This window comes from Leptodactylus fuscus, chromosome 7 (assembly GCF_031893055.1).
Source record: "Leptodactylus fuscus isolate aLepFus1 chromosome 7, aLepFus1.hap2, whole genome shotgun sequence".
Taxonomy (NCBI): Eukaryota; Metazoa; Chordata; class Amphibia; order Anura; family Leptodactylidae; genus Leptodactylus; species Leptodactylus fuscus.
Genome location: NC_134271.1, coordinates 16,760,390 through 16,782,463, shown reverse-complemented (window position 1 = coordinate 16,782,463; position 22,074 = coordinate 16,760,390). Strand labels below are relative to the sequence as shown.

Below are 22,074 nucleotides of genomic sequence, written 5' to 3'. Positions count from 1 at the left end.
CTCTGCTTAATTTGGGAGCTGAAGTGTTACCAGGTAGGACGAAGCGGGATATTAATAGCATCTTCTCAGCGGCTCAGAGTGAAATCCTTTGGGTATGGAGAGCGGAGGAAGATCCATGTTTAGAGAATGTAGTATATAGAGTCAACTGTCATTGGTTACGAGACAGGTCTCAGACAGGACTGGGGCAGAAGGAGCAGCTTACCTGAAGCCTCCCCCTTCCCTATGGCTATTGGGTTATTATTTCATCAGATTGTAGGACATCAGCAGGATGGGAGCAACATGGCAGCTCAACGGACTCTTCTCTAGCCAATGTACCTCTGTGTCCGGCCTGTCTCCTCTTGGGTAGTGACCCAGACACCGCCCCCTGCAGGGTGTATAGAGGAAGGACACACATAACACCCGGCTTCTCACTGTGATGTCTTCATTACTGCAGAACACATACAGGGGAGATGTAAAGTTGTCATTCAGGTCTGCAGGCCATGGTGACCAACATCGCCCACCACTGTAGAACCTGGGCAACTGTCCACCAAGTATACATTAGCGGTATGCCTGTTCATTCAATCAGTTGGCGCCTTCCCAGCTGTCTCTCCACCTGACCTGTTAAGATGTTTCCCATTCAAGCTCTCCTCCAAGCCATCCCACTTCCCGAAAGTATGGCAGTGGGCCTTTAAATAGAGGCCATTCCTGCCCAGGGTAACCTGAGTCACACAGACAAATTCTCCAATGTAGACACAAAAGTGACTGCACTAGGGTTGAGCAATCGGGATTGGAAAAGATCAGATCCCGATTGGCGATGGAGCAAATTTCGCGATCGGCTGGAAAATGATCAAAAATTACATTTTGAAATCTCAACCCTAAAAGTGACTTTTCCCATAGAGAAGCATTGACTAGGGTTGAGCGATCGGGATCGGAAAAGATCGGATTCCAATCGGCGATCTAGCAAATTTCACGATTGGGATTGGCTGGAAGATCATTGGAAATCGTTTTTTTAAAATCGATCCTGAAATCTCAAGATCGGCTCAACCCCACACTGCACACTACAGCTTCCAGCAAGCACTAGAACATTGACCATGCAATGACTGGCACCCACTAAAGGCTCGCTGAGTGGCCGTGTGTTCTCTGGAGGACCCTTATTATTTCTCCATTAAGTGGACGATCCACTGATTTCTTGAGCACTGTGTTCATCTTTACTGTCCCTGTAGGGGACCTGAACACTTACTGCCTGGTTATTCGGCATATAATCTGGAATAGTGGTATATATTATGAGGCAGAGGGACCTTTGGTCCCTCACGGTCCAGAACCGAGTAGCGACTTCTATCATTACACCGTCTATGGCTACACCCCGGCACTTGTTGACAGAGAAGCCGAGGATTTCTCTATATTGTGAAAGTCGATCTATCCCCTTTATACTATATCAAAAGATTAAGGGATTTTCATCCTCGAGACGTGGCTGTGGGATTATAACATCAGGAAGGAATCGTCCACTTTTTACCGTATATGAAAAGATTAAAGGATTTTCAGCCGTACGGTTTAACAACTGAATAAAACACTTTTCGTCTGTGTGGTTTTACATTATAGGATTTCCTATAGGATGAGTGATGGAGCGGTATACTGTACATGGAAGCGGTCGAGTTTTTATGGCTTATTTTTGCACCGTATGTGTAATGTATCTGGAATCTGTTTTTTTATTTTACTGTCCATGGCCGAACCTCACCCTCACAACTGCGAGTTTACTCGTACTGCTAAGCCATGGATCAGGAGCTAAGTCTCCCGGTATGGCTTCAGGCTGCGCTCGCATATTCCTACCACATTGTGGATGCAAATTGGGTTTGCCAAAATCACAGAAGATAATGTCTCAGTAGACACAGCCAAAAGCAAGATGAGGAGCTTCTCCCAATGATCCACGGCCTGGCAGACACATTGTTATTTTTTGTTTTAAACATGGTAACGCAGGAAACATGGTGGCGAAGGGCAAGATGGAGATGAAGCCGCTACGTCACAACTGGAGGACGTGTGCCAGAAATGTGTGACTGTTGCAAAATATGAGAACTTGAACTAATGTTCATGCTGTGCCCAAGACATGTCCTCTAGGTTAGAAGTAAATGAAAATAGTCTAGGCCTGGACAAAACAATGAGAAGAAGCTACACATTGGTAATACATGCTACAGACTGGACAAGAGTAAAGAAAAATATATCTTTCTATCTATCCATCCATTTACTGATATAGAGGACATATCTATCTAACCATCCTTCTATCCACTGTACATATCTATCTATCTATCTATCTCCTATCTATCTATTTATTTATCTCCAGTTCTATCTATCTATCTATCTATCTATCTATCTATCTATCTATCTATCTATCTATCTATCTATCTATCTCATATCTACCTTCCCACCTATCTGTCTGGTTCTGCATTTCTCTATCTGTTTATCTCATGTCTATTATTCACATATATTGTTGACCCCTCCTTTTACTCTTTGCATATATTAATCCCGGTCTATCTTTCTGTATTCTCTATAATTCCTCTACTGAAGATGAGATGCGGAGGGATAAAGCTTCACATTCCATCTATAAACAACAATAATAAATGCCTTTCTAGATCATATTCGGCCTCTGTCGCTGCTTGCAGGATTAGTGTTTAATCTTTGCTCCACCGTCTACATAGAGACTTGGTGCAGTGAGACTTAGCAGGCTGAGATTCCTGCGCCGATGTCATAATAATTGGAAGTGGGATTTAAAGAGGAAAAAAGAGAGCGAGTGCCCACATCAATGTCTCCGGCTCCGCTTCATTAACTTGACAAATTACATCCACCAGCTGAAATAATGTAACCCCTCTGCCAAGTCCAGGCCCAGGGATAATGTACGTCACAGTCCATAAATCTGTATGGATTCTGCTCCCTGACCGCTTTTCCTGGATCTTCAGCTTAAAAGCAAATAGATGGGGTTTTTAATTAACAGGTTACAAGTCCCACGAGGCTGTCAGAGGGGGCGCCATCCAATTTCCAGATTCATACATTTCCTATAGGAGACGCGCCAACCAGTATGTAATGGATTGTCCTGTCGTCGTCTCGATTTCTATGAGATAAAAAGTGCAAAGCACAGCAAGTGTAAAACCATAAAAAAGTGTAGATAGTATAGTAATGGATCTGCTCACCTGGAGGAATCGTGCAATCCATAGACACAATCCTATGGATCACATGTACGGAAATGATTTGCCTTTTCTTATGGCGTCTCTAAACCATGTAGTCACTATAAAAGTTTCTTTTTTGCTTCTAGTGCAACAAAGTTTCAGTAGGTAAAATAGGAGAAACTCATCAAGGCATCACCACCTCACCTAGAAGTCATCTTATGACATCACCACCTCATCTTAAGTCGTGCGTGCACTAGAGTGGACTGTAGATAACTATTAGAGTCCAATGTACTAACAGGGGGCCATTGTTATGGTAAGGTCATAAGTGGACCCTCTAAGTTGCATTCTGTCTTCGGTATTCCCTGGTCCATCCTTTAACCTCTATACAGGTACCTGGACTTTGGTGCATGGAATCGCCATGTCATGGTCCTCAGAGTAGTCTTGGATTGGCAATGCTAGAGCATCATGATCGGGACTAGCCAGGAATCATTAACATTAGTCTGCAAGGTAATGCTGGACGTAGAGAGGTCAGAGTCAGGAACAATGCCGAGGTCACAGACCGGGGATCGCTCAAGTTTTAGTATTAATTGGTTCAGCGACAACCATTGTAAGTTGAAACCATTGTAACCCGAGGCCATAGCGCTATAGAAAACTTGTCAGGTATTTAATATAGACATAATAAAAACTCCAAAGAAGTAGCTCGTACTGACACAGGTAACGTATACAGAACATGTAGTACTGCACTATGCTGTAGAGAGGCGCTACTAGTCAACCAGTCAGTGCTGCACGTCACTGAATGTAACCAGAGGGCAGAGAAGAAATGGAGAGTCAAAGACAAGCTGAGGTCAGGAACTGGATCTGAATCATACAAGGAATTGGGTAGTAAGATATGCAAGGAGATACCTATCACCTGACAGAGCTGACTGAGTAGACTAGCTAATCCAGAAGAGCTGATCAGCAGCAGCGCGTAGGACAAGGAAGAATAATCCACTGCACTGTTGTAGCAGAAAAAATGGAGAACAAGACTGCACTGGAACCTGGGCATGTATGTAACACTGGCCAAGTGGTGGTGGAATGGTAGCAACTGGAAGAGTAAGGAGGGCTGATGTCAGAATATACATGACAACTGATTGGAAGAAGTAGAAAGAAGGAAAACCCAAAAAGAAAAGGTAAGAAAAAGAGGGAGAAAATATCTGGTCCAATTGGAATCACAGACATTCCCAAACATCTCCAAGTAGTTCACCATCGCTCTGTTCTCCTAAAGACATTGAGGAATCCACCTTCTCTAGATCCTAGATCTCTGGCAAAAAATTTCACAAATTATGAAGACCAGACTGATGGACACTTCTAAGGGACGGTCAGGGTGGATGAATATATGACTTTCACCATGGCACTGAGGTCATAACATGTCACCTCTCTAGTCATTTCATCAGATATGTGCGGTCACTTGTAAATATCCCGGAGCCACAAGAGCCGAGCCGTGAAGCAGGAGACCACACAAGCAAAGAACAGGCCAATACGATAACGAAGAAGTAGAAATATTCTCACCATCTTGGAGTCAAAGTTTGGGTAAAGCCTGGAGAATTCATCCTGACTGAATGTGTGAGGTCAATAGTACAGTTTGGTGCAGGACAGGTAATGTTCTGCGCTCGTTTTCCATGCTTGGGCTCCACCATTAATTGGTATTCTAGAAAATGTTACATTCTACCAACACGTTTGAGAAGGTTTTTGTTTGTTTCATGATGACTTGGAGCCAGTTCAACAAAATGGCCAATATATTTACTTCCATCTCATCTTCTGACTACGACTGCCACAATGTTCCCAAGCATAAAATCTAAGGACCTTGTTACCCAATATCAGGGCCCAACTTCAGTGACGTTCCTCTGAAAGGACATGAATCCGAGCAGCTACCTGAAGAATCGGCAAAAGGGATGACTGCATATTAAAGGGTCATTTAAAAAAGCTGATCGGCACAGGTCCTGGGCGCTAAACCCCCAATGATCTGATATTTATTACCTATCCTTAGAATAAGCCATCAATATTTAAGTTATGGAAAAACCCTTTAAGCCGAATTCAGATAACTGTAATGCAGTCACATACTAGAGTCCACGTTATGGACACAAATCCTGAGCGTGAGTTTAATGTTCCGATTTAGCAGGTTCAAAAGGGTATATGATGCAAGTTTTGGTCATGAGACCTGTGGTCGGGCCAGGATTCGTAGCTGTATGATACAGTTATGTTCTGAATGAGTCCATCATGTACAAGGGTTTGGAATCAGGTGTAAAACAGGGTCATACACATATGGAAGAGGTATTTTTGCAGGGGGTGCACATACCCCCAACCCACCTTCCAAAAGCCTCTAGTAAATAGACCATAGTAGCCTTCAAATTTGGGTGTCTTCTACTGGACCATTGTTGTGTTAGATTGGAAGTCCCCTGGAGGATCCTCTGGTGGGCACATACTTCTTATTATATTGTATCTTTACTTGGTACAATCTATTCTGTAGGTTGCATGGGTTCTGTGAGGGTAAGGTATGGGTTCTATATGGGATCTGTAAGGGTTCGGTAAGGGTTCTGTATTGGTTCTGCTGCTGCTTTGCATCATTTGCGGCGCAGGCATCTGTAAGACTTCTTCAGATGAGACATTTCTGGCTGTTTACTCTCTTGTTAAGTTGTTGATGTGCTAATTGTTGCTTTCGCAGTCTCTGAAGATTTCAGGCTTGCTCGTACAGGGATCCGTCTCCCAATGGTGCAATTACTTGTTACACTTCTCGGTATTCCAGGATATATAATTGTATTATTTATTCTATAGCGCTTCAATATAACCAGCTCCACGGGAACAAGCAAATAAATCGATGCACTGGAGATTATTGGGAACCCTGAGCGCCCAAGACCCTGAACAATGCTCTTATGTCCATAACAAATAAAGATTGGTTTATGTGAATGTATTCTTCTTAAAGAAAGGCGTTGTCAGAGATGATATTTTTTTCAGAGACAGGGCCAGACTTGTCCACAGGCTGGGTCTTCATTGTGGGGTGAGGTCATGTCAATAGTAGGGGGATTCTATATATCCAGTGGGGTCACGAAGTTAAAAATTGGGCCTCTCGGCCTGTCTCGTCAAAGGCATTAGGGCTATACAGGTCTCCTACTATTAGGCCCCTTGCAGACGACCATGGCCGGAGAGCACTGACCCATTCTTGTCTATGGGCCCGTACGCACGACCATGGACTGCATGGTCCCATGTGCGGCCGACAGTCTGGGCCGCAAAATAAAGTACAGGTCCTATTCCTTATCTATTTTGCGGCCTGTGCTTTAGTGACTCCTACTTGTGTGACACCTGTGCTTTTAAGTCACGGGGGGCCGTCTGCAACTGTCCTTAGCTAGAGCCAAGACTCTCTCTATGGTCGACCTGTCCATCTGCCTAGGTTATAGGTCATACATGTGATCATTATGTCTATGTAAGGTTATATTCACACCCCACAATAGAGGTGTAACTTGAAACTCCTGTAAATGGGAACCCCATTTCAGATTTTGCATTTGGGCCCCCCACTTACCAGGTGCTATCTATAATATTGGTGTCTTCTTATATTGTAAAGTAGCAGTTGGGCCCCTTCACACTAGAGTCCATGGTAGTGATGGATGCCTTTGCACCAGTCTATTCAGCCCTGGTCTGCAGATTTGCTGCAGAAATTATTGGCGGTAAGCACATGCATTTTTGCAAGATTTATTCAGATAAATGGGACAGTCACCAATACTTCTGGAACAAATCAGACACGTGTGAATATACATGATTAGCATGAACATTGCACTCCCTATGTCTCAGATATGTAATGACGTCTTTGCAGAACTATTATTGATAAGTCCCCCAGTATCTAGTGACTCCTACGGATGATGAATGTATGAGTGTGTCCAGGTCTATACACCAGGCTGCTCCCCTGTTCTGTGTCTGACACCTCCCTGCAGCCATTTGCTGGGCCAGTGCACACAGCCGCCATTATTTCACCTCACTGACTATGTAGGTTACATGTTTCTATGTAACAGAACCTGTCTGGAACAGATTGACATAAAAGGCTGCTTAATGTGCAGTGTTATATAATCACCTCCTGACGGGTAGCACCATGAGCGGCGGCGGTGGCAGCCATGGCTTTGCTATGGACAGGTCACTTATATAGTTTTCCTACAAAAAAAAAAAGGAAATTGAATGTTATGTGAAAATCAGTCACTAGAAATATTATGACTACAATAAGCAAGTGTAGTATCTGCAGTCCTAAGCAAAGCCATAGATAACACCGTGTGATGTCACTGGGAGGGAACATTAGACCCCTGGATGATTGATGTGACATTAATAAAGAAGTTCTGCAGCAGTGTCTATTGTTAATATGTATCTGTCTGTATAGCTAATCTCACATCATCTATCTATCTATCTATCTATCTATCTATCTATCTATCTATCTCCTATCTATCTATCTATCTATCTATCTATCTATCTATCTATCTCTATCTATCTATCTCCTATCTCTATCTATCTATCTATCTATCTATCTAATCTATCTATCAGCATCTTGAAAGCAGAGGGAAGATCTTTATTTGGATCAAAAAAACACCATGAATTAACCCTATGTGTCTAAATTCTAGCTATCCATCTATGATCTATCATCTGCAGTATCTAGATAGATAGATGATAGATAGATGATAGATAGATAGATAGATAGGAGATAGATAGATAGGAGATAGATAGATAGGAGATAGATAGATAGATAGATAGATAGATAGATGGAGAGATAGATGGAGAGATAGATGGAGAGATAGATAGATGATAGAGAGATAGATAGATATGAGATAGATAGATAGATAGATAGATAGGAGATAGATAGATAGATAGATAGATAGGAGATAGATAGATAGATGATAGAGAGATAGATAGATAGATATGAGATAGATCTATCTTATATAACTATCTATATCTCATATCTGTCTATCTGCCTATGTATTGGTCACATATCTGAGACGTTCCGTCCACCACAGCTCCTAATGTTGAAATTCTTACTGGATGCAGCAAAAAATATCTGTACACGACCATATGTTCTACCTTCATGAGACGGCCTGGCTGGGATCTGGGTCCATATGGAGATCCACATCTATCTAGTTCTATTATTTAGTAATTTATATGACAAGAAGAAGATCAGCCGATTAGAATAAAACATTTATAGGATTGCTGCCGACACCGTCTACTGCGCATTACAGGAGGAGGCAGAAAAGATGAGACAAAATCTTTTATGAAGCCTTATACTTATATATAGAGAGCCTTCCATCATTGCAGGCCCAACAGGCCAACTCAGAGGAGTTCACATGTCCTGTCCATCCCACCTTCAGGATTACTGAGATTGCCATTGGCCCCCCTATCCCTGGTGGGCCCTAGTATTGCCCAGGTTTACTGTTGTTACTGGCTCTGTTTCTGCGGTGACAACAATACTGTGCTCATTGTATTGTAATAGCAGATCCAGAGAATTATAGGAGGTTTTCTGACCATTAGCACTAATGTCCCATGTACCACAAATGTTGCTAAGAAAAGATAAAAATGATTAAATTCGCTGCTGAGATACATCCACATGTCATATTTACTTCAGCAGCAAACAGCCGTGATATCAGAATATACAACATGTTACTGTACTGCCAAAGACAACAAGACACGTCAGGGAGCCAGGAGTAACACCTCACTGCAATAAGTAATGTAATGTATGTACACAGTGACTGTACCAGCAGAATAGTGAGCGCAGCTCTGGAGTATAATACAGGATAAGTAATGTAATGTATGTACACAGTGACTGCACCAGCAGAATAGTGAGCGCAGCTCTGGAGTATAATACAGGATAAGTAATGTAATGTATGTACACAGTGACTGCACCAGCAGAATAGAGAGCGCAGCTCTGGAGTATAATACAGGATGTAACTCAGGATCAGTACAGGATAAGTAATGTAATGTATGTACACAGTGACTGTACCAGCAGAATAGTGAGCGCAGCTCTGGAGTATAATACAGGATAAGTAATGTAATATATGTACACAGTGACTGTACCAGCAGAATAGTGAGCGCAGCTCTGGAGTATAATACAGGATAAGTAATGTAATGTATGTACACAGTGACTGCACCAGCAGAATAGTGAGTGCAGCTCTGGAGTATAATACAGGATGTAACTCAGGATCAGTACAGGATAAGTAATGTAATGTATGTACACAGTGACTGTACCAGCAGAATAGTGAGCGCAGCTCTGGAGTATAATACAGGATGTAACTCAGGATCAGTACAGGATAAGTAATGTAATGTATGTATATAGTGACTACACCAGCAGAATAGTGAGTGCAGCTCTGGAGTATAATACAGGATATAACTCAGGATCAGTACAGGATAAGTAATGTAATGTATGTACACAGTGACTGTACCTGCAGAATAGTGAGTGCAGCTCTGGAGTATAATACAGGATGTAACTCAGGATCAGTACAGGATAAGTAATGTAATGTATGTACACAGTGACTGTACCTGCAGAATAGTGAGTGCAGCTCTGGAGTATAATACAGGATAAATAATGTAATGTATGTACACAGTGACTGCACCAGCAGAATAGTGAGCGCAGCTCTGGAGTATAATACAGGATGTAACTCAGGATCAGTACAGGATAAGTAATGTAATGTATGTACACAGTGACTGTACCTGCAGAATAGTGAGCGCAGCTCTGGAGTATAATACAGGATAAGTAATGTAATGTATGTACACAGTGACTGTACCAGCAGAATAGTGAGTGCAGCTCTGGAGTATAATACAGGATGTATTGTATTCCATACAGAATATATAATGTGTTAATAAAGTGAATATTTATGTAGATTTTGTCTCGCTGTTTAGACATTTTCTCTATGAAATAATTTTTACCAATTAAATTGAAAACCTTGACTTTAAAAAAATAATTTTAATTCATCATTCATTTTTCTCAGCCAGAAACTTTTACCCATAATGCACCTCCTCTACCACTGGCTTGTATGACAGCGTCCGATGACGTCTGTGTTTCTCACCTGCCGCCCACACATTCCCGTGGGTCAGTGAGAGATCAATGTCTGTCATCTCCTCACAGCGCCTCCTGACATTGCGCTGACAACCTCTGACTACTTGGCACTGCATGGGCACTGACTGAATTTTTTAGCTTTCGTTACAAACCAAACTTCTTAGTAAATAATCGGCTGCTGCTCGGGGTCTAAATTTAGAGATATTTTATAAGCAATAATCTGGTGCCAGCGGAGCCGCGCAGACATTTATATTAGTCATAGGAGAAATGTGGATTGTTACTATATTCAGCGGCCGGGTCTAAATGTTCTAAGCTGCAAATGGCAAACATTCTGCAGAACAATATAACCATAGATTAAGTGGTGACTGCCACAATTAATGGATCTAAAGCCTGAGTCTGAAGGCCGAGGCCAATGTTGGTGGAGTAGAGAGAGCTATATATAAGGATGTTGCTATAAAACTATCCTTTTTCCAGAGCAAAACTGATTACCCCATTACATGAGGTTTCCTGGCACTTAAATATTGGTAACTCATTGACTTGTATGGGAGAATGTTGTGGGCATGCTCTGTGACCTGTGCAGAGGTTATTGGGCAGGGAGGGGGAGGAGGTGAGCGGTAACCATCGCCTATTATGTATGGTGGATCCCATAATAGTGATGTGTGATAAGATAACTACAGAAAAGTGACCTAAATAGTATACAGTATAGAGAAGAGTAAGTGTCACCATGTTATTAGGCTTAGTGGTCAGGATGAAAACTGCTGAATTTTAGGATTTTTCAAAATTCGTTATAACTATAGATAAATGAAATGGAAAATTAAAATAGAAACAAAAAAGAAGGTTTCCTATGAAGTGACTATAGCGGCTAATAAAGTAAATATTACTATAAATCCCGCATTTGTTTTCTCAGTGTTGCCTCATTTGCACTTTATATTTCCAGAAAACCTCCCCGGCGCACAATATGAAGGAGGAGAACTTCCTCCGGCGCAGATTTTCCTTGTGTCCAACCGCCATTACTCCTCAGAAGAACGACAATACCAAGCTGGCGCGGAATCTGTCGTTTGGAGACCATGATATGAATGCCCTTAATACAGGTGAGTATTGTCCTGTTACTGGGGCAATGACATGTCGCCTCCAGATACATGGATTCACTAGTCTTTCCAAATGCAATCTAGAAAACAAATGTTTTCCTATCTGCAAATCTGTAACAAGCAAGCTGACTGCTGTTGACTGATCCTATCATAGTTTTATTGTTGTGCTAATTATGGATGTTGCAGTTGATAGACCCGATAACACAGGATCATAGTGTAATGTACAAGGACCTAACAATGGATTGCTTGGCCTTCATATTCTCTTATTGCTCTTCTGCAGGAAAAGATACAGAACAGAACAACCTGCCCATTGTAAAGGATGAGGCTCCGCTGACTCCAAACGCCGCTTGTAAGGTACCGGATCTGTGATTACCTTCTATCCATCTATACACACAAGACATTCTGAGATGGGCAGGTTTACCTAAGGAACCTTGTACCTCATATCTCAGAATCTCATTTCTGACAGATGACTTGGCCATCAATCCTCCAGCAATACAGATACAAAAGAGGCCGCGCTCCAATGTATAGAAAAAGTGATGGAGGAACAGATAGATATGAGAAAGGTGCACACTGAAATGTAGATATTCATGGAATAAAGTATCTATCACTTTTTCTACTATATTGGAGTGCTGTCCATTATCTATCTATCTCCTATCTATCTATCTATCTATCTATCTATCTATCTATCTATCTATCTATCTATCATCTATCTCCTATCTATCTATCTATCTATCTATCTATCTATCTATCTATCTATCTATCATCTATCTATCTATCTATCTATCTATCTATCTATCTATCTATCTATCATCTATCTCCTATCTATCTATCTATCTTTCTATCTATCTATCTATCATCTATCTCCTATCTATCTATCTATCTATCTATCTATCTATCTATCTATCATCTATCTATCTATCTATCTATCTATCTATCTATCTATCATCTATCTCCTATCTATCTCCTATCTATCTATCTATCTATCTATCTATCTATCTATCTCCTATCTATCTATCTCCAATGTATCTATCTATCTATCTATCTATCTATCTATCATCTATCTATCTATCTATCTATCTATCTATCTCCTATCTATCTATCTATCTATCTATCTATCTATCTATCTATCTATCTCCTATCTATCTATCTATCTATCTATCTATCTATCTATCTCCTATCTATCTATCTATCTATCTATCTATCTATCTCCTATCTATCTATCTATCTCCAATGTATCTATCTATCTATCTATCTATCTATCTATCTATCTATCTATCGCTAGCATATTGACCAAGCATACGGTTGTGTGCATGGAGCCTTACCATGGATATTATTCCAGCCCAGAATATCTCCTTCATGTCCTGGCAGGTGGAATACATGAAATATTCTCCCAAATCTTAGGCTATACAATAAGATGTTATTGTAATGGTTTAGCAGTGAAGTCAGGGACCGGCCTCATCCCCCAGACCGGAGACTGCAGCAGAATCTGCTCTAGCACTGAGTGTAAATAATTCATACCCGCCGCTCTGCAGTAAACATACTGTACATAACCCAGCGCCGTGCCCATGCATTATTCATAGCGACAACCTCCAACCTGGGAAATATGCTAATTATCCAGATTGTCAATAAACGCTACATAGTATTATTATTACGCTTTACTCATAAGGATAAAATATTGATATGTGTGGTAAAGCTGACACAATCCTCTTATTCCAGGGACACCTCCCCGTGTCTTCCCATTACAAATGCAGATTCCTATTCTTTGCTTTGGCTTTAATATTGTTTAGATCGCGGTTGGAAAGCGGAATGTGATTCATGTGTTGTGGCTGAAAGGATTTTCTAATATATCTCTTATGGCCCATATGTAGTATATTGTGTTAGTGATGACTATATCATACAGATGAACAGGGGCCTATTAGGGTATATAGCAAGCATACCGTAGAGGTAACACGCTCCTGTGTACGCCCCCTACTAGTCAGCTTTAGAGACATTGGCTCCTCCACATATTAAAGCAACCCCTACTTAAGTGAATAGGCATAATGTAATACTTCATCTCACCTGCAGAGGCCACTGCAGGGAAACTGAGCAGCTGCGAGTAGATTTTCTTGGTCAAAGTCACTGATTGATTAGGATATAGATCTGTTAATTGCTAGGACAGATTTATTATGAGATTGTCCGCCTCTTTGTAGGGGTATACCCAGATTAGGATATTGATGAACTATCCTTAGGGCAGATTGATGGGTTTCCGACACAAAGAACCCCCACCGATCAACTGCTTGAATAACCCACAGCAATCAGATAACCACTTCGGCCTCATAGACACAGCGCCGTACATTGTATAGTGGCTGTGCTTGGTATTGCAACTTAGTTTCATTCTCTTAAATGAGACTGAATTGTACACAGGCCAAGTGATGAACATACCGCTACCGCTTTAATCAGCTTAGGTGTTGGACCCCCGGCGATCTAATACTGATGACTAAGGAAAGGTCATCAATATTAAAATTTCTGAAAATTACATTTCTCTCATTATATACGTGAGATGCATTTGCTTTATTCATGAGTTATACAGTTAATAATCCTTTTGTCCTTGCTATATTAAATATCAGCTCTTCCTTTATTAAGTTCTTACTGAGGTTGTGGAAGATAATGTGACAAGCAGTGCTGCAGGGTAAAGCATGGGGAAGGAAAAGAGAAGCAGCTGAGCGGTCTAAAGAGACAGCCGGTGTAGGTCAGACATTGGGAATAAGCTCTGTACCTTTCTGGGTAGTATGAAATATTCTATATTTTATCATATGGGCATATAAACTTAGATGATATTAACTATAGCGCAACTCCAACAAAACTTTTCTTTCATGAAGAGAGGGAGGTGCAAAACAAAAACGCAACAATTATGGCATTATCAATTATTGTCATAAACTGGAGAAATCTGATGTATATAAATATATATATATATATATATATATATATATATATATATATATATATATATACATAATATATATAAACTCTCTCCCATATCTCCCAACAATGGGGTACTCAGAGATGTCAGGTCATGCAGCCTGAAAGCTCATTGTGTTTGAAGCTTTGGTTGTGATTAGAGTATACAGGATAATATAATGTAACTACATGGGTTAACGTTTCGCTGTATCTTATGTATCCAGTGTCCCTGACTATAGGCGGTGTATGACGGGGGTGCGATGTGACCTCATACAGCAGATACATTGTGGTATTGTAGCATCTTTTATGGATTGCTCTGGGAAGGAGCTGCAACGTGGAGTTTTTTTGCTGAGCGAAGCAGGAACGTTTGTATAAAATTCCCCGGTGACATTTAACCAGCAGGGACGTGTCGCACTTAATTTCTTTAGTCCTGTTGAGAACAGCAGAATCTTGTGAGCAGCTGAATCAGGAGGAGGCCGCTCTACCGTACAAAGGAGCCGGGAGTCACAATACTCACCCATCACTAATTCACTCCCTGTCCCCACATACCTGTTACCCCTTCTTGGCATAGACAACTAATGCTGGAATAAAATCTTTGGCTCTGTTTTTCTAGGTCATAACGCTAGTGCCCCCTACTGCTCAGGAATAGAAGGTCAGGTCTATGATGTCAGTGCCGAGGTTTTATACCTTATTCTTCAGATCCCCCATCTATAGGGGTTCCCTTGTCTGTGTGCAGCAATTACCTGGTAATGTTCGTTTCCATACATTGATGTACTGAAGACTTTGTATGTGGCGGCATTATTTTGGCAAAGTATTGTGAATATAAAAAATGTACAATCAGAAAAAAAAAACACAGATATATTGACGATATATTCCTTTTAAGTACTCTATTGCTATATTGCTTGGACAGGCTATAGCACTATTAAAGTATTATTTAAGTCTTGTATTATATGTGTGCTCAGTTTGGCAGTATTGGTTGGACAGTGTATGACTGTGTTGTTTGGGCACTGCATGGCTGTATTATTTGTGCTCTGTATTTAAGCACTATATAGCTGTATTGTTCTGTCATGGCATTGCGGTATTATATCAGCACTATATGGTTATAATGTTTGGCAGTAGTAATGGAACACTGTATGGCTGTATTGTTCTATCATCGCATTGCAGTATTATATCAGCAGTATTTGGCTATAATGCTTGGCAGTAGTAATAGAGCACTGTATGACTGTATTGTTCTGTCATCGCATTGCGGTATTATATCAGCACTATATGGCTATAGTGTTTGGCAGTAGTAATGGAACACTGTATGGCTGTATTGTTCTGTCATCGCATGGCGGTATTATATCAGCACTATATGGCTATAGTGTTTGGCAGTAGTAATGGAGCACTATATAGCTGTATTGTTTTGTCATCGCATTGTGGTATTATATCAGCACTATATGGCTATAGTGTTTGGCAGTAGTAATGGAGCACTATATAGCTGTATTGTTTTGTCATCGCATTGTGGTATTATATCAGCACTATACGGCTATAATGTTTGGCAGTAGTATGTATGGCTGGATTTCCAGCCGTGTATAGGAGGTTTCTTGAGCTCTGTCTGTATCTTTATATGAGCACTGTACGGCTCTGCTATTTTGGCTGTGTAATGTTACTTGGGTATTATATGGCGGTATAATCGTAGCATTATATAGTGGTGATGTATACATTGTAGATAATGGGGTTATTTAGAGAGTCTTCCAAGTCTAAGGCTAAATGTAGACAGTAGATGCATTAGCCAAACTTTGGGACCATCAGTAATACACTGTATGCACTGTCACGCTTCATACAAACACCACAATACAAGGAGTGAGATGTCAAATTGCAATTACGTATAAAGTTCATCTAAGATGCCGCGGCTTTGCTGTATATAAGGGGTAACAAGCGAGTGTGGGCGCTGTGCACCCCAGATTTCCCTCTAACTACTAACATGTATATATCAACACTGCAATAAATCCTGGCAGAACTGGGTTTATTTGTGCGTATTATTTCTAGATGTGTCCTGTTGATGTCTTGGAAATTCTTTGAAGACGTTTCAGCAATTTGTACAATTATTTCACATGAATGAATCTACGCAAAGAGAATTCAGATCTTCTACATTTCTAGTTATCAGGGGGGAATACAAGATATTGTATATTATTCCAGCAATCTATATCTGTAGCTGTATACCCCAGAGGGACTTGTGGGTGCCCCTTCTGGTATCCTACACTGGGGACACATGCACTTCCATTGTCTCCTGGTTGTAGAAGATGAAGAGATTATTCTCTGCTATATTCTGATCTTTGTGGAGTCTTTGCTAGAAAAGCTCCATCCTCGACCTGTTCCTTTTCACTGACAGCAAGCAGAAATCTTACAATGTAAGAAAGTCAACCCAAAGAATAATACATACAGTAGTGGTGGAACTTTTATGTATTTTGCATCACTTAAACATGGCTGCTCTATTTTAAGAACAGCACCACATTTGTTTACAGGCAGTGTTTGGTATTGCAACTCAGCTCCGCTCATCTCAGTTGAGCTGCAATACCACCCACAACCTGTGGACAGGAGTGGTGCTGCTTGATGAAGCGCAGACACGTCATTCTAATTCTAAACACCCCCTTCATTTACAGAGACATACCAACATGTATGAAGAAGGAAGATGTGATGAAGGAGTCAATAGCAATGGATAAGATTCTTCTGAAATAATATTGTAATAATTCAGTGTAATATTGATCCCTAATGTTCTATACGTGTCTTCTAGACTGATAATAAACTCTGCAATGGGACAGACAAGGAATGCTTATCGCCCACATCTAAGTCTGCCAAGATGGACACCCTCAAGGTAAGAGGCGCCCTGCCGCCATGATCCACTATAAAGGACGCTAAGTGTCCTGTAATCCCTGCCTATTATGGGGGAGCGCAGGATATAGGGCTTCATGCTGGTAAGAGCTAATAGATTTTCTGGCCACCTACCTGATAGTGAGAAGTAAAGGCTGAGGCTGATCAGACGTCTTACATCAGGACAGTGACAGAGCAGCCGCTGGGCGGTATTACAGCATTGTCCTCAGGATTACATAATACTTTACCATTCATACATTGTCAGCAATCTGCCCAAAGTGAATGTTCACCCTATTTATTCCACATAAAGCCATAATTCTGTGCCGATAAACTCCACAATATAGATTTAGAATAGACGGAGCTTAGTTTTCCTGATACAAAGCTTCAAATCCCCTGCACTGATATGTAGGTACAGAAGTAATAATATTCTTTCATACTGCAGCCACCACTAGGGGGAGCTTATTACATATAAGTTTTACAGTGAACTCAATAATAAATCAGTATTCAGTAAGCCTTTGAGGTCCCCCTAGTGGTGACTGCAGGTACCAGAATTTTATCCAAGTAAAAGGTTGTTGCAAGATTTAGACTTTCACCTATCCACAGGCTAGATCAGGGGTCAGCAACCTTCGGCTCTCCAGCTGCTTTGAAACTACAACTCCCAGCATGCTCCATTCACTTCCATGGGAGTTACAAGAACAGCAGAGCCAGTATGCATGCTGGGAGTTGTAGTTTGACAACAGCTGGAGAGCTGAAAGTTGCCTACCCCTGGGCCAGATGATAAGGGTAAGATTGTGGGGATAGAAGTGGGACCCCTACTAATCGGGAGAACAGGGGTCCTCTGTCTACCCATATGAAAGGAGTAGTGGTCAAGCATGCACACTACTGCTCTATTCATCTCTATGAGACTCCCGAAAAATGCCAAGTGCTTTTCTCAGCTTCCCTTCACCCACTTTAGGGGGTAAATCTACTCAGAATGATATCACAGAAACAAATAAGATAAATTATGATCTCCAGAATGAAAGGACTCTGTATAGCACTTGCTGGTGATAACATTTTGCAGTATTAACATATAAATGAAACAACAATTATTTGTGTCCTCAACTCCTATGCCTACCCATGTGTCTCCATGGTTACAGACTACAAATAAGCCGAGTGTAGTCTGACTGTAGTCTTGTGTTGCTCCAATCTCAGTGCCTAACATACAGACCGTACAAAAGGCAGGAGGAAGGCAGTAAAGCATCACTGCCGGATCTATTTTTAATATAGACCCCTCTGAGATCAGACCCCTGACACCGAACTCACAGCAAAGTGTCTGCTATTAGATGATTAATGGTGTTTTTCCTACTGCCGCACAGGTGCAGAAAAAGAATTATAGGCAGGAGAAGAAGAGAGCCACTAAACAGCTCTTCAGTGCCCTGAAAGACCCCAGCGTGGTCATTGTGGCGGACTGGCTGAAGGTAATTCATAGGAACATGTCCATAAATCCTATAATGATGCTACAAAGTCAGCCGTATATAGTGGCCCATTACTATAAACAAGCAGAGTGTTAGTTCTGTTCTGGCCTGTAACTAGAATTACACATACAGATTCACAAAAGAGAGAGGGAAGTCATCACTATAAGTCTGGTAAAGCATATACCGTATATTACAGTCAGGTATTATAAATATAACAACAATAACCTCATAATCATAGCACAGTATTATAGTAGTTATATTCTTGTACATAGGAGGTAGTATTATAGTAGTTATATTCTTGTACATAGGAGCAGTATTATAGTAGTTATATTCTTGTACATAGGAGGTAGTATTATAGTAGTTATATTCTTGTACATAGGAGCAGTATTATAGTAGTTATATTCTTGTACATAGGAGCAGTATTATAGTAGTTATATTCTTGTACATAGGAGCAGTATTATAGTAGTTATATTCTTGTACATAGGGGCAGTATTATAGTAGTTATATTCTTGTACATAGGAGCAGTATTATAGTAGTTATATTCTTGTACATAGGAGCAGTATTATAGTAGTTATATTCTTGTACATAGGAGCAGTATTATAGTAGTTATATTCTTGTACATAGGGGCAGTATTATAGTAGTTATATTCTTGTACATAGGAGCAGTATTATAGTAGTTATATTCTTGTACATAGGAGGTAATATTATAGTAGTTATATTCTTGTACATAGGAGCAGTATTATAGTAGTTATATTCTTGTACATAGGAGCAGTATTATAGTAGTTATATTCTTGTACATAGTAGTATTATAGTAGTTATATTCTTGTACATAGTAGTATTATAGTAGTTATATTCTTGTATATAGGAGCAGTATTATAGTAGTTATATTCTTGTACATAGGAGTAGTATTATAGTAGTTATATTCTTGTACATAGGAGTAGTATTATAGTAGTTATATTCTTGTACATAGGAGTAGTATTATAGTAGTTATATTCTTGTACATAGGAGCAGTATTATAGTAGTTATATTCTTGTATATAGGAGTAGTATTATAGTAGTTATATTCTTGTACATAGGAGCAGTATTATAGTAGTTATATTCTTGTACATAGGAGGTACTATTATAGTAGTTATATTCTTGTACATAGGGGGCAGTATTATAATAGTTATATTCTTGTACATAGGGGCAGTATTATAGTAGTTATATTCTTGTACGGGACACAGAAGGTAGTATGATAGTGGTTATTAGAGATAAGCGAGTATACTCAATCAAATACCTCTGCCACATAGGTCCCGGTGCAAAAACACTTCCGGGGCATCAAATTTTTACTGCCCCTCCCACCTTCCCTGGCGCAGGGAGCTATGCGGCGGAGATATTCGATGGAGTATACTTGCTCATCTTTAGTGTTTATATTTTTCCATGGGGGTAGTATTATAGTGGTTACATTCTTCTTTTTAGGGTTACAGTATTCTTTTTGTTGAGTCATTATTGGTTGTTTCAGATTCGCGGCACATTGAAGAGCTGGACTAAGCTGTGGTGTGTTCTGAAGCCAGGACTGCTACTGATATACAAAACACCAAAGATTGGGCAGTGGGTGGGAACATTAATGCTCCATTCCTGCGAGCTGATTGAAAGACCTACTAAGAAAGACGGCTTTTGTTTTAAACTTTATCATCCGCTGGATCAGTCCATTTGGGCTGTTAAGGTAGATTTTTTTTATTTTAATAATTCACCCAAATGCATTTTCTTTATAAGACAGCAGCAATAATATCAGCAGAATATCTTTGTCAGGGAAGTCTTGGTATTGGCATGGGGAAACTTTAGGCAATAGTTTAAGGAATTATAAGAAACTTTGTAATATATTTTATCAGAGAAGAATGCTTCTTTCTGCTCTTTTCAGGTTGTTTCTCTGCTCCCCTCTCTATGCTAAACTGACTTTCACTCTGAAAAATCTGCTGTCTTGAGATAGACTTCAGGTCACATGCACGTCTATAGGGGTCTATGGAGAAAGGAGGTTGAGAGATAGCAGCAGAAACACAGGTTTAATCTGGTGTTTAAGCTAAATAGCAACTTTCTATCAAAACCAAAGTATTTTATTCACCTCAGTACACGTTAATACTTCTCTATATATGTCCTGCATGGTCCTGGGGGTGTTATTGACTAAGAGAGAGTTAGTTATAGAACAGATTCTTTTCTACTTACTGTGTGCAGTGTATGGCAGCTAGTCTCCCACCAGTTCAGAGAGAACTGCAAACTACAGATTCAGCCTGCAGAGGGGAAAACTGTTAAATAATGCAGAATACGTCATATGATGGCTAGAAAGAGTGTTACCCCTCATGCACACACAGTACTATTTAATGCAGTGTTTGTAGGAAGGATAGGTATTACTGAATACTAACTGTATGATTCTTGACTCGTAGGGTCCTAAAGGTGAAAATGTTGGATCCATTACTCTACCTCTTCCTAGCAGCTACTTAATATTCAGGGCAACTTCTGAATCTGACGGTAAGATCCTACTTTATGAGGCAACAATTGCTTAGACATAAAGAGAGTTGGTGGAATTTGCCAGCAAGCTAATATCTAAGGACCATCGTGGATAGTGGGGTTTGCAAAGATCCAACCAAAATTGCCCTAATCTGGCTGGCATGGTGAGATTGCGGCTTTTTTGAGGCAAGGCGTGGTACTGACCCTAACCCTAGTTATACCCTCTGAAACGTCCATGTTTGTGCTCCTTGTGTTTTAGGACGGTGTTGGATGGACGCTCTAGAATTGGCTCTTCGGTGCTCCAGTCTCTTTAAGATTAATTTGCCCAAGCAAGGAAAGGAAGGAGATGTCATCACCCCGCCTGACGTTCCCCACAATGGGCTGTACACATTACTGCAGGCCTCTACCATCTCCGAGCACGAACTCTTCCTGTAAGACCCTCAGGCCTGTACATAAAATGCCAAGCTTAAAGGGAGTTATCCAGCTTCAAAAAATGATCTGCAAATACATCCACAGCAGTGCTAAATACTCACTGTTCCCTTGTGCACCATTTTCTTGGCCCAATATTACTTGCTCCTCCGTGTATCACTGAATGTGTGAACAAACTACATTTCCCATGATGCATCTCCTTGCGCTCACCTTTTGTGTACTCCTCCCTTGTCCACTCTCCTGTGCAATGAAATGACAGGTAATAAATCATTCCAACATCTGAGGTCACATGATGCTGTGCTGTGCAAGCTCACATCCCCACTCTTCCCCCGTGAGCAGCAAACACAGAGTGTGATCAGGATGAGGAATCATGGGAAATGTAGTTTGTTTACATTCAGGGCATGTGAATAGCAGTGATACAAAGAGCAGCAAGAAAAAGCCTACTGCAATGAAAGTAAAGCGCAAGTAAACCTTAGCCGGAAATACAACGTACGGCACAGAATTCTATCAACCGCAGATCCATTCACTTCTATGGGACTGTCAGAGATCGCGCTACCAATGGTCAATGGAGAACAGGCCAAGCTTACACACCAGTGCGCCATTCACCCGTTTTATGATCGCTGGACCTTTCCTATGAATATGATAT

General features: G+C 40.7%; 1 protein-coding gene across 1 annotated transcript in view; it reads left to right on the top strand.

Annotated features, from left to right (window-relative positions):
* Positions 1-22,074, top strand: part of OSBPL5 (oxysterol binding protein like 5) — a 62,008-nt gene that overhangs the window by 20,765 nt on the left and 19,169 nt on the right. The window contains exons 2-8 of the mRNA XM_075281191.1: positions 11,126-11,279; positions 11,557-11,630; positions 16,987-17,067; positions 18,419-18,520; positions 20,017-20,220; positions 20,936-21,020; positions 21,259-21,430. Of these exons, the coding sequence (XP_075137292.1) occupies positions 11,147-11,279; positions 11,557-11,630; positions 16,987-17,067; positions 18,419-18,520; positions 20,017-20,220; positions 20,936-21,020; positions 21,259-21,430 (851 nt within the window). The 5' untranslated portion in view covers positions 11,126-11,146. The remainder of the gene's footprint in view (positions 1-11,125; positions 11,280-11,556; positions 11,631-16,986; positions 17,068-18,418; positions 18,521-20,016; positions 20,221-20,935; positions 21,021-21,258; positions 21,431-22,074) is intronic.